Raw genomic sequence first — 16,809 nt, 5'->3', positions numbered from 1 at the left:
CTATGCCCCACCAGAATAATCAGTTAAAATATTTTGCTCCCCATTACTAAACAGACTTCTGAAATGCCATAGAAGCACATGGTACCCTAAATGTCAGGCTCCAGGTCTCTCTTTCACTTTACCAGCCACCAGCCAGTCTGTGAGGAGACAAGGATGTTCTGGTTTCAGTTGGTTCATCTGAGAAAAGGAGGGTGGCAATAGCTTTAGTTTTTCTACAAAGGCTGTGGAAATTAAACAACATTATACAGAAAAATCTAATGAAAGAAACCCAAATGTTCAAGTGTTCAAGATTCTCTAGCTGGAGGCTGAGCAATTTTAGGTCCACCTACAGTCCAGATATTACTATAATGCTAACAAATTGTATACATTCGAATTGAGAACCCACTAGCCTGCGACTCTTCCACATACTATCAAGTCTATCAGAGTCCACAGCAGTAGCTGTGGTATGTGCAGAGACTCTGGGAAAGCTGGCTTGGATCTACAGTAGCCAGCCTGCACTTGGAATCTCATGTTCCTTAGCAGTTTAAAGTTTATCAGGATCATCTACAAAGTAAAGAATTCTTCCCGAACGGGAAGAATACCCCAAAACTTCCTTCAATGTCTGCTGTCATTATTTCTAACTGAAGAGAACAAGGCTCCACTTAAGAATCTGTGATCCTGAGCCTGGCCTCGGAGAAACTGTAGCCCAGCTGGAGCTGGTGCTTCTAACAAAGACTCCAATTATCATGGCTCCCTTTAGATCCTGCCAAGTGTGAGCCACAGTCCTCAGCTGGCTCTGTAACTTTACACAGCAGTGGCCACTGGCCATTTGCAGCAACCATACAGCAGCAATTAAGAGTACCAAGCTGGGTTGTGGTGGGGTACACCTTTAATCATAGCACTCACACCGGGAAGGTAGAGGCAGATAGATCTCTGAGTTCGAGGCTAGGGGAGGGAAGGGGAGGGGAGGGGAGGGGAGGGGAAGGGAAGGGAGGGGAGGGGAGGGGAAGAGAGGAGAGAGGAGAGACATGCCTGCTCTGAATGGGGCTGACAAGAAAATGGTCCTTAGAAATTGTTCTAGCAGGAGACCCACAGAAGGTACAGCATGTTTTCTCATGAAGATGGCCTCATACACATAAATTCTAATTTTTTAAAGATTTATTTATTTATTTATTTATTTATTATGTATACAGAAGAGGGTGCCAGATCTCATTACAGATGGTTGTGAGCCACCATGTGGTTGCTGGGAATTGAACTCAGGACCTCTGGAAGAGCAGTCAGTGCTCTTAACCTCTGAGCTATCCCTCCAGCCCCTAAATTCTAATTCTTTATGGGACTCTCTAGCAGTGACTTCTGATGCTGAGATCTGTCCAGACCCACTTTAATTTACTTATTAGATATGACCATGACACTGAGGTCTCATATGAAGAGTCTTCATTCTACCTTAACCTACCCCTATGCCTCATAAGCAAGAAGAAGTATTTTTTGTTACTTATAGTTAAATGACAATGGAGTGACTCTGATCACTAATCTGACACCTCCCAGAGTGAGGTGGCTTGGAAACATCTTGGATGAGGACCTGTTATCCTGTGCCCACTCTCAGTCTGCTTCTTTCTTTTCTTTGTTCTCTCAGTAAAGGAACTTGCAGAATTCTCCCAAGTGCCTGTAGTGCAGTTATATACCACCTCACCTCGCTAATTTTTATCATATAAACTTGAACAGCTTGACCACTCTTTCTTTTAGAGTAAAATACTCACATGGACCACTCCCCTGAAGTTCTAATATAGTCTATTTGACTACCAAATTCTCTTCTTCCATGTTCCTACCACTGTGTCTGTCTGTCTGTGCCCCACCTCCAAGACATGTCTCCTTATGTAATCCAAGATACCTTCAAACTCTTTAAGGAGCCCAGGCTGGCCTTGAACTCATGATCCTCCTGTTTCAGTTTCTTCAGTGGTAGGATTATAGAAAAGCACCACCATGCCTATCTTCCTCATTTTTTCTCTAATACTCTTAAAAACCTACATAAGGGCCAGTGAGATGGCTTAGTGGGTAAAAGCACTTGCTGCCCAAGTCTGGCAACCTGCATTTGATCCCTGGAACCCAAGTAAAAGTGCAGCAAAAAAAAAAAAAGAACCAACTCCAGAGTTTCCTGACATCCCACAAACCATGCAATACACAGAAGCACATTATACACACATACACAGTAATAACATCTATTTATTTATTTATTTATTTATTTATTTTTGGAGACAGGGTTTCTCTGTGTAGCCCTGGCTGGCCTGAAACTCATTCTGTAGACCAGGCTGGCCTTGAACTTACAGATATCCACCTGCTTCTGCTTCCTTATTGCCGGGATTAAAAGTGTGCACCACCACCTGGCTAATAATAACTTAAAAAATTCTTTATGATTGATGGAGTACATCCTAGTGAGCACTAGCTTCTTTAATGACTCCCCCCCTCCTCGTACGGTATGTTTGGGATTGAATCTAAGGCCTCATGCATGTTAAACACACATTTTACCACAAAATACCATGTTCAGGCCTTAGTTTATTTAAGGATCAGCCACAAATTAGGTAAAATATGGACATTGCAGTGGACATTCAATATTTTTTCTAATCTAATCCATTTTCCCATTTTTCCTTAGGTCATAGTGAATATAGAAGCCCTGAGGGCTGGGCATATGGCCCAAAGGTGGATTATTTCCCTACTCGGCACAGGACCCCTGGGTTCAATCTCTAACACTGGATTAAAAAAATAAATAAAGAGGAGAAAATTTAATAAATAGGAGGGGGAAAACCCTGACTTCAGAGACCAAGGATGAGCACATGTCCAAATAAGGTCAGACTGCTCTGCCCCCGATATGGGAATCTTAAGCCAAGTAAGAAGCATGACACACAGGCGGGGTTGACTCAAGAGAGCCAACCTGAAGAGGCTAAGAGGCCTGGTCTTTCCTTTGTCTATACCTAACCTACAGCTTTTTACTTGTTATGTTATGGAAAACTGTAGACAACAGACACAACAAACAGCGCTTCCCTGTGTGGTAGGTACTCAGCCTTAAAATGTCCAGGAGAAGCAGCCTTGCAGCCCAAACTTCAGCCTTCCAGCACTGCAGCTGAGTGACTAACACAGGGCGTGATTAGATAGAGCGTGTTTTAGTTAGAGTTACTCTTGCTATGGCCAAACACCATGACTAAAGCAACTTGGGCAGGACAAGGGTTTATTTGGCTTATGCTTCCATGTCACTGTTCATCACTAAACAAAAACATGACAGGAACTCAAACAGGGCAGGATTCTGGAGGCAGGAGCTGATGCAGAGGCCATTCAAGGATGCTGCTTACTGGTTTGCTCCCCATGGTTTGCTCCCCCTAATTTCTTACAGAATCCAGGACCACCAGTCCAGGGATAGCACCACCCACAATGGGCTGGGCTCTCCTCCATCAATCACTAATTAAGAAAATGCCGCACAGTCTTGCCTACAGCCCAATCTTGTGAAGACATTTTTCAGTTGAGGCTCCCTCCTCTCTGATGACTCCAGATTGTATCAAGTTCACAGAAAAGTAGTCAGCACACAGCATACATTTTCTATTTTCTAGGTCCTTCTGAAAACATTAAATCATTCCTTTGGTCCTCTTATGGCTAACAAAGGTGCCATTTAAGAAACATGCCCCACAAATTGCATTTGTTTACTTTGAGTTTCTCTGTGTAGTCCTGGCTGGCCTGAAACTCACTCTGTAGACCAGGCTGGCCTCAAATTCACAAAGATCCAAATGCCTCTGCCTCCAGAGTGCTGGGACTAAGATGTGCACCACCACCAGGCTAATAGTAACTTTTAAAAAATTCTTGATGATAGATGGGTACACCCTAATGAGCACTAGCTTCTTTAACTAATGGTTCTGTGTGTGTGTGTGTGTGTGTGTGTGTGTGTGTGAGAGAGAGAGAGAGAGAGAGAGAGAGAGAGAGAGAGAGAGGAGGGATGGAAGGAGGGAGGTGCTAAGGCCTCGTGCATGTTAAAGACAAGAAGGAAGACACCCCCAAGAGTGTGGTGTGGGCATCTCAAGCATCTACACAGGAGTCATGTACACCATTTTTTTGTGGATTCTGACCTTACACCTCAAGTCTTTGCTAAGGAAACTAAGTGAAATCAAAGGGTGCTTCCTGAGGTGCATAGGATTATAGTTGATTAGGCAAAACCTGGGTCACGATGGTTACCAGGAAGTCAACAAATTTTATTAATTTATTTTTACTCTGTGTGTGTGTGTGTGTGTGTGTGTGTGTGTGTGTGAAGAGTAAGGCGATATTTGAAAGTCATATAATCTTAGGCCTTAAATATGTTTTTATTGCTATTTTAACATGAAATATTTCTATTGAAAGGGAATTGTACCTTGGGCTGGAGGGGTGGCTCAGCAGTTAAAGAGCACTGGCTGCTCTTTCAGAGGACCCAAATTCAATTCCCAGTACCCACAATGGTGGCTCACGACTTTTTTGTTACTCTAGTCCCAGAGGATCCCTCTTCTGGCCTCCCTGGACAATAGGCATACACATGGTACAGACGTACAAGCAGGGAAACACCCACATACATAAAATTAATAACAAAACACTTTTTAAAGGGAATAGTACCTCTACATTGTAATCGACAAAGCAAATATTGTTAACCATACTAGAATGTTTTTTCTTTGAGAGAGAAAAAACTATGTAGCTCTGGAGGCCTGGAACTAACTTACCATAGTAGACCAGGCCTCCAGCTTCTGCCTCCTAAGTACTGGGATTAAAGGCATGTGCTTTATTTCCAGTACACTAGAATTCTTGATTCTCAGTTAGTTGGTGAGAGGCTTCAATCAGATTTCTTTCTTTTTCCCACATCTTCAAAATTTTCCCTAGCTTTCTATCCTGCCTTACCTTTGTGACTTTACCAATGTACTACTAACTACACTCCTCAAACAATACTGCTTATGTAGTGGATACATGAGTCCATCTCTAGATTCTAAGAAAGACATTCTCTTCATTGGACCAGTCTATATTTTATTTCAAAACAAGAACTGTGCTGACAATCGTCTTCTTCTTCGTCGTTGTCTTCTTTTTCTTTTTAAGGTTTATTTATTTATCATGTACACAGAAGAGGGCACCAGATCCTATTACAGATGGTGGTGAGCCACCATGTGGGTGCTGGGAATTGAACTCAGGACCTCTGGAAGAGCAGTCTGTGCTCTTAACCTCGGAGCCATCTCTCCAGCCCGCTGACAGTCTTCTAAGCCCCAAAGGAACCAAACATTCTAATGTAGGCAATGACCTGCAACTGTGATATTCTAGGCATCATTCCTTTTAAGAATTTTCTGGGGGTTGGGGATTTAGCTCAATGGTAGAGCGCTTGCCTAGCAAGCACAAGGCCCTGGGTTTGATTCTCAGATCCAAAAAAAAAAAAAAAAAAAAAAAAAAAAAAAAAATTCTGAATGTGAAAAACTGAACTAATAAATAAGTATTTGATTTTTTTTTTCTAAAACTCTGCATCAGAACAATAGGTATTCAAGCCAAGCCTGAGGTTAAGAAAGGTTCTCTGTACACAAAGGTTTTGAGACTAGCTAAGAATAAACTGAGCTAGATAGAAGATATAACTGCCAAAGGTCTGAATACATTCCATTTTAATGAGACTCTGCTTTTTTTTTTTTTATAACTTTTTATTGATTCTTTGTGGATTTCACACCACACATTCTGATCCCATTCATTTCCCCATCTCTTCATATCTGCCCTTACAGAACCCCCCAATAAGATAAAATAAAATTTTAAAGAGAAAAAAAAATCTCATCATGGAAGCTGTAGTGTGACACAGTGAGTCACACAGTTTACCCTTCAGTCCATACATCTTTACTTGTAAGTGCTCATTGCATTGAGTCATTGGTCAGGTTCGAGGCCTCTGGCTTCTGCTACAGCATCAATACTGGGTCCTCACTGGGATTCCTCTTAGATACCCTGTTGTTGCCCTGTGTTGTGGAGATCCTGGAGCTTTGGGTCTGCAGGACCCGCCACTTCATGTGCTCCAGCAGTTCATAAATGGGGTGGGTCAACTCACAGCCCTGGTTTGGTTCTGGGCCTAGGTGGTAGCTGGGTTGGTCAGCCCGCCAGCTTTCCTTCATCCTCACTACCAGGGTAAACTCTTTAGTCCTGCTCTGGCTAGCTCACCTAATGCAGTGGGCATCAAGGGGTGGGGCCAGTTTACCTGATCTCATGCCCTCAGGGTCAGCTCAACACCCCCACCCCACCCTCCACCAACAGGGTCAGCTCTGATGCGCTGCCCAGGCAAGGTGCAGGGCCCATTCTTCCAAGTGTGACTCTGTTTCTATTTTTCAGAAAGAGTAGTTATCCAGGGAAGCCCCTTGGAGCCTGACAGCAAGTTAATCTGTGCTGGAGATATAATGGGCACTCAGAAGTTGCTTTTGCTAAAAGACATTGACTTCTTGCCTGAGATCACCAGATAAAAAAGCAGATAAACGCTTGTCATCTCTGCCTCCATTTGTATCCATCTCCTTTACTATGGGTCAGACTCCTACTTGATGCTGCATAACCATGATAATCAGTCAAGAACAGTCCATCTACTAACTACCTCATCTCATCCCCCTTTAAAGCTGGAGGTAGAGACGTAAGCCAAGTGTTATAAAGCTTCATATTACCTTGGATTCTAGGACCAGCAGGGCCACACAGAACAGACTATTCTCCAAATATAGGCAAGCAATTCTATTGTGATAGGTGAGGCTACATGTCCTGGAGCTGAAGTAATCATCTTGAACCACAGATTCCCTAATCTTCTTCAGCATACCTTTGTAGAACCAGAACTGAAACAATGATTAACCAACCAGCAGTGTTCTCATTTTTAAAACTAAAAGCCAAGCCAGTACCCCAAAGATGAACTTGTCTACTGGACCCTTATTTGTTCTCTTCCCAATTTTGGCTGAAACCTTATTAATTGGTAAACTGGGACAGCACCTTCCATTACTATAAAAGCTAGTCCTCAAGGAGGAGGTTTCTAGTCAGATCCAATTCAAGTCCTCTGAGTCCAATGTTCAAAGTACATGGTATTCAGTAATATGGGCTTATCTTCAAATTCTAGGCAATAACCAGGGGTTATGACATGGTCTATATCATTTTAGAAGATAGGCTTCCCCAACAAACAAATAAATAACTGTGCTAAAAGTTCAATATGGTAGTCTGTGTGTTTGGATTGGGTAATTGATACCATTGATATTGAGAATTATTATTGAAAAATGAATATTAATTCTTGTTATTTTGTTGACAATATTTGCTGTCCTATTTGTTTAATTATGGTTTATTCTTTTTAGTGTCTATCTTTCTCTTCAATCTGAAAGAGTCCTACAAGTATCTTCTAGAGAGACTAATTCCTTTAGAATGCTTTTATTGTGAAGTTTTCCTTTCTCCTTCCATACTGACAGTTTTGTGCAATATAGAAGGCTCGATTGGCAGCTGTTGTCTTTCAGACCTTGAAATATAATATTCCAAACCCTTTCATAGTTCCTGTTGAGAAATCTGTGGAACTGCCTATGATTTTATTACGAATGTTTCCCTATATCTGAAGCATGAAATTCTCCTTCCTCTATGCCTATGCCTGAATATTCTAATTCTACCTTATCATCAAGGCTGTATATTCTGTCACCCTCTGATCCATTTTATTCTTGAAGCTTCCACAAAGCTTATATTCAACCTAGTGAATACTATTCCAGTACTTTTGTCTGGCTTTTCTCTACCATTCCCTCTCACCCCTTCTTGTTTCTCTTTACTGAGATCCAGTTTCATTTCCTGTATTGGCTTCCTTTTGTTAAAAAGCTGTCTTCTTGGAATTAATACAGGGGTTTATTAGTGTCTTCCTTTTTGAGACAGGTTTCTCTGCACAGCCCTGGCTGTCTTGGAACTCACTCTGTAGACCAGGCTGGCCTTAAACTTAGAGGTCCACCTGCCTCTGCCTCTCAAGTGCTGGGATTAAATGCCCTCCTTGTGTATGCCACCACAACCCTGATTAGTGTTTTCTTTTTCTTTGAACATACTTATCATTGTACTTATTATGTCTTTGTATGGAATTTCATACTGTCTTTGGAGGCATTACATAAGATTGTTAGTTCTTGGAGGAGTCCTACTGCCTTGGACTTTATGTTTCTTGAGGTTTTTGTTGTTGTTGTTTTAAGTGAGATTTGTATATATGGGGTTAGGCTGGTTAATTTTTCTTTTTTTTTTTCCCCTTAAGACAACCTTTTTCCCCCAATAGAGGTATTCACAATATTTAAGAAGGACTAGGTATAGTAGGGTTGAGATAATAGTTTGCCTCTGTTACACTGGTATTGGAGAAATAGGCTCAATTCCCAATATTCTCCAAGGACAGAAAATTGTTAGCCAACTCCATCATTATCAAAGGATAGTTCCACTATGAAAATAAAGTAACAATTCATTTAAAAAATCACTGCCCTTACAAAACCCCCCAATAAGATAAAATAAAGCACAATCATTTTAGGAAGTAAAGAAACAATAATACTATATACAATAATCTGTTAGTTACCATAGATGTGAGTGGAGGAAAACAGGAGAGTAAGACTAGTGATTAGTGTTGAGTTGGTGGAAACAAAGTAAAAGGAAGAGTAAAGAGAAACATGGAATAGTAGAGACAAGGAGGGCGGGCACAGGAAGGAGGGCGGGCACAGGAAGGAGGGCGGGCACAGGACAGCTCCGAGTAAAGGTAGAATGAAAAGTGTCAATATTCTGACCCGCCCCTTGGGGCCACCCTGTGTCCTGACGTAAAAGCCTCATTTTAAGGAAAAACTCCTCCCTTTCCCTCTCTCTTCCATGTTCCCCCCCCCTCTCTCCATTCCCCCGCCAGCTGTGCATACCTCCGCTTCCTCCCTTCTCTTTTCTCCTTGTCTCCCTTTCCTGTCTTTCTCTTCATCTCTCTATTATAATTAACTCTCCACATGGATGTGCCTGGGTGTGAATGACTTTCCATCTCCAACTCCCCCACTCCCCACCCCCATCCCACTGGTGTTTGGAAGGTCTGGACTTGGCTGAGCTGGGGGAGGTCTTTTGCTCCACCCCTTGGCATTCCTTTAAAAGCCCTTTAGAAGAAACAGAAGGGGCTGGTGGATTAGGATCCAGGCCCTCCCAAGGCTATTCTGCTTCTGTTTGTCTCTCTCTCTTCTCTATAATTCTATCTAAATCTCCTATCCCTCGCTCCTCAAGAGCACCCTGGGGGAAAAAGGTGGGGGCGCCCCCCCCCCCCCCGCAAAGAACATGGTTTGTACTGAGGCATATTTAAATGATTATCTGAACAAAATAGACATTATTGAAATATAATTGCAGAATTAAGCTCTGCTCTCCTCTCCCACGATGGATTTCTGAGGTTACTGAGCTTCTCCACCTGAAGGATAGGCTTTGAGCCCTCCCAAGGAAGGAGAAAAAGCTCACTACCAGTACCCACACTTAGCAATATAAAAAACTAACAAGGAGATGAGCCAGGAGGTTCATACAAAGGGAAAGAGTATGAATGCTAAAATCAATATAGCACAATCCTATAATAAATAAATAATCAAACAAGTAATGGCAAAATCCTGATGGATCATTTTCTCTAAGACTGTAGAGCACAGAACAATTAAAGAACTAAGGTGCTTCAGCCCTGGAAGATTAGCTCAGATGGCAGAGTGCTTGACTTGCATACATAAAGCCCCGGGTTTGAGCCCTAGCACTGCATAAACCCGTGGTACACAGGTGATACATGCCTTCAATTCCAGCATTCAAGAGGAAGATGAGAAACTCAAAGCCATCCTAGCAGGAATAAAACACTGCAAATCTAGAAAGACACTAGGTGTCACAGCAGTTTTCCTCTTCATAATGGCACTGCCCTACAGGAGCCTGAGGACCCATGGTGGTTCTTCAAGTCTTCATTCTTTAGTACTAATAAAACTCCCCAAGAATAAAAATTCCATACTACAACACTCATTCAAGAAATACTTTGGGGCCGGGCGGTGGTGGTGCAATGCCTTTAATCCCAGCACTCAGGAGGCAGAGGCAGAGGCAGGCGGACCTCTGTGAGTTCGAGGCCAGCCTGGTTTCCAAATCAAGTTCCAAGAAAGGCGCAAAGCTACACGGAGAAACCCTGTCTCGGGAAAAAGAAAAAAAAAAGAAGAAATAGTTTGGGAGTTGGAGAGCTAGATGGTTCAGTGGTTGAGAACACATACTGCTTTTCTGGAAGACACAAGTTTGATTCCTAGCACCGACATCAGGCATTTCACAATCACCTCTAACTCCAGCCCTAGAGGGATCCTCTGGCTTCTGTAGGTTCTTGCACTCACATGCACACACCCCCACACAAACTCACACACATCCCTATCACTAAAAATAACAAAAAGGAAAAAAAAAAAACCTTTGAAGGCAGTGATAATTTTGCCAAATTCTTTCCATACAGGGTAAGAATGTCAATTTCCCCTTCAAGTGTCCTTGATGAAACAGTACAGCCACTCTGGGGGGAAAATCTGTTTCTTAAAAAGCTAAACATACAATTACTATACAATCTAGTAAGTGCACACCCTCCGACATTTATTTCACAGAGAGGGAAAACATATGTTCATACTGAAACCTGTACGGGAGCATCCACAGAATCTTTAGTTTTAATGTCTGAGAAATGCAAACGCCCAAATGTCTTTCCGGTGAAGAGTACAACAAACGGTCGGGCATCCAGACTAACTGCTCAGCAAACCAACTATAGTGCATGCAATGAGGACTGCATGATGCCACTTATCCGAGGTACTCAAAGGTTAAATTCAAAGAGAAGCAGAAAGGTGGCTGTCAGGAGCTGGGGGGGGAGGGGAGGAATGGTGAACTGTCCAATGTGTAAAAGAACTTCAGTTTTGTAGACGTTCCATGGTGATGGCAGTGTATCAATATGGATGTACTTAATGCAAAAAAACAGGGGGAGGGGTACACACAGTGGCCAAGTTGTAACCCCAGCCCTCCAGAAGCTAGGCAGGAGGATGATGGACAAATTCAAGGCCTGCCTAAGAGTGGGATTCTATAGTGAGATTTGGGGTGAGAAGGGGATGGGATCAGGGAAGGGCACTAGACCAGAGACACACTTGAGGGTCCTATACAGACACCATTACATTCTATTCTGCATACCCATTCTGCTCTACAGCTCGCATTGTTTTCAATTCCCATCAATTAATATTCCACACATCTTTTTCGGTAAAAAATGTCCATGGCAAATACAATAACTGTCCATGATGAGTACAAGGACTGTACAAATTATTAACTCTTGATGCCTAAAGTGCTTCTGCTACATACCAACGTAATGTGACTACCTCAAGGAAAAGCACATGCTATGTTAAGCATTGAGCTGGATTAGAAGCATTTTTCTTGAAATACCATTTTTACTGCAAGAATAACAGACAAGACAACCATGGTGATTTAGACTTACATTTGGCAGACATTTCATTGAAATTGAATTTGGGGGACAACAACTGACAATATTTTGTTGATAATGAGAAGTCACGATTTCCGCTGAAAACTGCAATCTTGGAAACTTACCACATCTTGAGTTTAACAGCTTCCCTGATAGTTAAGAATTTAATGAAACTGGTGCTTGAGATGTTAATAATATATGTTAGCATCTGGGACAAATTAAAATTCCTTAATGCGGTAAGCCAAAACAAACCCGTTACAATGAGTAATAGTTCCATTCAAATATAAGGCAGTCTGAGGAATTTCATGTAACTGTGAGCTCAGATTTCACATCAAAACTAGCCTTTAAGAAACAATCTTCTGAACTTCTGGTGGAGTCACAAAGAACACCCACACTTATTTGGAAAAGCTGTAAGAATACGTCTCTTCAAACTGTTCATCCATCCATTTAAGACTAAATTTCCTTTAGTCCATTCAAAACACATCGCAACAGACAATGCAAAAAAAAAAACCAGAACGCGGCTAGCTGCCTTTTTTTTATTAAGCCAGACATGGAAAGGAGTTGTAAAAATATGTAACAGGCTGTTCGTCTTAACTTTTCTGCTTAGGGTACACTATTTTCATTAAAACGCGTTATGCATGTTAATATACCACGGGTTATTCAATGAATAAATATATAACACGTCCCTTTTCATTTCTAATGCAACAAACATGTTCGTCTGTGTGGTCCTGAGACCCTCTGCTCCGTCCTTCCTTATGGGGAGAAAGTGAACTACCGGGAGCCAAGCTCTGGGACAGGATCCGCCCTCCCACCCCGAGGCTGCACAGGACAGCTCAGCGGGACCACGAAGGCCTCTCCCGCCTCGGGCTTGGGCGGCGCGTGTCCGGGCCTCTCGCCAGCCGCAGGCCGCGCGGCAGCAAAGCTTGCCCGCCCGTCAGGTCCAGGCCCAGGGAGGCTCGGGCAGCGGCGGTCCCAGAGCGCGAGTGCGCCCGTACCTGTTGGTCATTCCGGCCGCCACGCCCAGCATCTCCGCGGTCCACGCCGGGTCCCTCGGTGCCTCAGTCCCCGCCGCCGCGGCCGCACCCTCTTCCCTCGCTGTCCCGGCGAGTTGCCGACTGGAGGGCCGGCCCCGGGCAGGAAGGGGGCGGGGCCAGCCGGTCGCGACCGGCAAATGGCGACGCTGACCACGCCCCGGAGTGCGCGGGCCTAGGCCGTAGGGGGGCGGGGCTAAGGCTACGGCGAGCCGAAGCCGGGCTGGGGGCGGGGCGAAGTGCGGCGGGGGCGGAGCTGAGAGCATCACCGGTCGGGCGGAATGCTGGGACCGAGCGTAGCCTGAGCAGCCGGGGAAGGAACGCGGCGAAGCCGGAGGAGCGAGGTAGGGACCCTGTAGCTTGGGCTGCGGGTCTTGGCCCCGCCCCTGAGTCGTCATAGCTCCTCCTCCCCCCACCCGTTCCCGGTCCAGGCCCTAAGCCTGCTTTCTTCTCCTTTGGCTGCAGGCGCTTCTCCCTGGCCGCAAGCAGGCACAAGAGGCTTCTGGGTGTTCTGAGGATGTCCCCGACACTCCTGGAGATCCACTGCGTCTAACCCGCCTGGAACCCGTGGTAAGGTGTGACTGGTTAAAGGACAGGCCACGGTGTCGTGGGCTAGAGGCTCTGACTCAACTTGGCAGATGGGCCGCCTGATTCTTTCTTCAGGGCGTAAGGGTCTTTACGTGGTTCTACCCGCCCTGCGACGCTCCTGAGGAGATTGTGCCAAGCAGAGTGTCATGCACATCAGTCTTCCAGGGGTGGAGGTCTCATCTGGATTGGCCACTTCCAGCCTCCGGGAGCTTGGAATATTGAGGGTATTTTTGTTAGAAGTCTGACTTTGGGTTTGAAGACTGAGAGCGTGGCTGAGTAGGCTTTATTATCCCTGAAAACCGGTCAGAATGGGAGACCAGGCCCCACCCACACTCATGCAGCTGGCAAGACAGAGGCTGCTGAGGGAGGAGGCCTTGATCATTTCTACTCTGGAGGAACTGCCCATGGGGCTGCTCCCAGCGATGTTTGAGGAGGCCTTCACTGACAGACGTACAAACATCCTGAGGGCCATGGTGTCTGCCTGGCCATTCCCCTGCCTTCCTGCAGGAACCCTGATAAAGGACCCCCACCTGGAGATTTTGAAAGCTTTGCTTGCTGGACTAGATGTGCTGATTACCGAGAAGGTTCATGCAAGGAGGTCGAAACTCAGAGTGCTTGATTTGACGAATGTGCACCATGACTTCTGGAGCATTAGGGCTGAAACCCAGGAAAACGACTACTCACCACAAGCCAAGAGGCAGAAGCAACCAGTGGAGGAGATCTGCCCCAATTCTGGGGTGAGGAAACGTTTTAAGGTAGTAACTGATCTTGAACTCATAAAGGCCAGGTTCAATAAATGTGAAACGTACTTGTTACAGTGGGCCCAGCAGCGAAAGGATTCCATTCATCTGTGCTGTAGAAAGCTGAAGATCTGGGATTCACCTGTCTTCGCTGCCTTGCAGATCTTCAAAAATATAGATCTAGACTGTATCCTGGAGCTGCAGCTGAGTCAATGGTCACTTGAATTCATGGCACAGCTTTTTCCTTACCTGGAGCAGATGAGAAATCTTCACACGCTTGTGCTAGAGGGAATTCCGAAGCCCTTCAGATTTGCTGCTTCTGCAGAGCAGGGATGGATAAGCATGTTGCTTTCTCAGATCTCCAAACTCCCTCGTCTCCAGAATCTCTATGTATATAATATCTACTTTTTAACAGGCTGCCTTGAGGAGTGGCTCAGGTGCCTGAAGACCCCCTTGAAGACCCTGTCAATCACTGACTGCCGGCTCTCCCAGTCAGACTTGGATTACCTGAGCCAGTGCCTGAACATCCGTGAGCTCAAACATCTGAACCTGAGTGGTGTCGTGCTATCTGATTCATGCCCTAAGCTTCTCGGGATTCTCCTCGGGAGAATCGCAAGTACCCTGCAAACCCTGGAATTGGAGGAGTGCGAGATGAGGGACTCTCATTTCAATGCTATCTTGCCTTCCCTGAGCCAATGCTTCCAGCTTACCAAGGTCAATTTCTATCATAATAATATCTCTCTGCTTGTCCTGAAGAACCTTCTACGTCACACAGCCAAGCTGAGCAAGCTGACCCAGGAGCTGTATCCTGCCCCTCTGGAATGCTATGAAGAATTGAGAATACTTAGAAACAGATTTAAGCTACTTTGTCCCGAGCTGCTGGATATACTCAGGGCCAAAAGGCAGCCCAAGAAAGTCTCCTTTTCTACAAGAACCTGCTTGGACTGTTTTCACTCCTGTTTCTATGACCTGGAGGCCAGACTTTGCCTTTGTCCGTAAGTAGGATAAGGTTGCTTCTGGTACTAAAACTGGAAGCCTAGAGTTAGGAGTGTATGTACACTGTGCATCCTCAATTGCATATAATAAATGTACTGAGTTTTTGGGGTTTAAAAAAAAAAAAAAAAAAAAAAAAAAAGAAGAAGTTTAACTTTGTGGTCCTGGCCTGCAACATGGCTCAACAGGAGTTCAGTCCCTGGGACCCTTGAGGTGGAACGAGAGAACCATCTCTCAATTTTCCTTTGACTTCCAAACACATACACACAAAAATATAAATAAATGTAATGAAATAGAATTTAAAAATTTTGCTTCCAAAAGAACAGAGAAATCTTGCCATCATTTTGGGATAGTTGGGTGAAAACTGACTGCCTCTTGACCGGTGGTTTTTAGTTCCATCACAGTTATGCCATCCGTGGCATGTGCTCTCCAAGTGAGATTCCACTTCTGTGGTTGACCAATGTCTGCCACAAAGAAAACTTGGAAAAATATGGTTGTTCTAGAACATGGGATTGCATTTCTTACTCTTCAACTTGACAGCTTCTCAGGATAAAAGAGGATGTCTCCATGACTGTTTCTTTTATCTTTGTTCTGACTGTCAACAATCAACCTTTAGAAACAAAATTGAATATTTGGAAATCTTTCATATATGTGTGTATGTAGTGGGTAGCTGTTCCAGCTTCGACCTGGAAGTACTACCCCCAATGAGGCTTCCAGTAACTGTCACGCCTACCTATGACCTGCCCCTGAGGCGGGGCTGAGACGGGAGCCCTTAAGACTTTGAGATCCAGATATGCTGGCTCTCTTAGTTCCTGGTGATCCTGGATGCTGGATGTAGACCGAGCAGAGTTCTCCAGAGAACACCACTGGACTGCTCTTCACCTCTCCTGGATCCTGTAACCTATCCCTTTACTTGTTATAAGTTACCCCAAAATAAACCTCCCTTTTAACTGTGTGGAGTGGCCTCAGTAAATCCTCCAATATGTGTATATGCACACAAAGTACATGCAAATTAAAAAAAAATTATGTGTATGAGTGCTTGCACCTATGTACCCTCAGAGACTAGAGGAGGATGCTGAATTCCCTGGAACTGGGGTTACAGATGGTTCTGAGCTGCCACGTGGGTGCTGGGAGTTAAACTGGGGTTCTCTGCAAGAGCACCAAGCATGCTTCCCTACTGAGCTATTTCTCCAGCCCCACAAAGAATTATTGTAAAGGATGTATTCAAAATAAATACTTAAAAATGTTGTTTTCTTGTTTTCTATCTCTTTCCACCTTTACTAGATAAGTAAGTATGTAGTAAGAGGGCAGGGGAAACTATTTCCTGCTTCCAAATAATAAACTAATTAGATAACTTCTGTATATTCAGCACTAACTGAGTTTTATTATATTTTCATCTGATTTTGTTATAATAGAAAGAAATACTATGTACTGGGCAGGATTGTGCATTAATTCAGAGTGAAATCATGGACTCTGAATGTCCTGTGTTGAAACTCACACCGAAGAAGCCAAGAATCCAGTAGTTGCTCAGTCTACAAGGTAAGATGTTTCAGCAGTCAAAAACTGGTACTGAAGGCCTGGAGCATTCCTGGAAAGCTGCTTGTTTTCAGCCTACATTGGAAGCCCAAAGAAGTTAGAAATCAGCCACAGGACGGATGAGCTTGTCATTAAGAGTGAGGGCAAACAGGCAAAAAGCAAAGTTTCCTCCCACATCCTTGTATCTGGGTGCCACCAGAAGGGTTCTGCACACATTTTAGGCTTCAAATAATCTGATTTTTTTTTCTTTTCTTTTTCTTTTCTTTTTTTTTTTTTTTTTTTTTTTTTTTTTTTTTTTTTTTTTTGTGGAGCTGAGGATCGAACCCACAGCCTTGTGCTTGCTAGGCAAGCACTCTACCACTGAGCTAAATCCCCAACCCCCTGATTTTTTTTTTTTTTTTAAAGTCCTTTATAGGAATGCCTAGTGGGTTGTATTTTAGATGATTCCAAATGAAATGAAATTGACAACCAATATTAGCTATCACATTCTCTGAAC

At 44.0% G+C, this 16,809-nt stretch overlaps 1 protein-coding gene across 1 annotated transcript; it reads left to right on the top strand.

The window, feature by feature from the left end:
* Positions 1 to 12,714: 12,714 nt before the first annotated feature.
* LOC118569637 (oogenesin-3-like) lies at positions 12,715 to 15,319 on the top strand. The gene is made up of 2 exons (XM_036167734.1): positions 12,715 to 12,800; positions 12,922 to 15,319. The coding sequence occupies exon 2, from the start codon at positions 13,353 to 13,355 to the stop codon at positions 14,781 to 14,783; it is 1,431 nt and encodes a 476-aa protein (XP_036023627.1). The 5' UTR covers positions 12,715 to 12,800; positions 12,922 to 13,352; the 3' UTR covers positions 14,784 to 15,319.
* Positions 15,320 to 16,809: the final 1,490 nt, after the last annotated feature.

Source organism: Onychomys torridus, chromosome 18 (assembly GCF_903995425.1).
Source record: "Onychomys torridus chromosome 18, mOncTor1.1, whole genome shotgun sequence".
In the NCBI taxonomy this organism is placed as follows: Eukaryota; Metazoa; Chordata; class Mammalia; order Rodentia; family Cricetidae; genus Onychomys; species Onychomys torridus.
This window is presented reverse-complemented; position numbering and strand designations above follow the sequence as displayed.

What these genes read in the sequence shown, in the direction of transcription:
- LOC118569637 (XM_036167734.1), top strand. Translation starts at nt 13,353, where the DNA reads ATGGGAGACCAGGCCCCACCCACACTCATGCAGCTGGCAAGACAGAGG.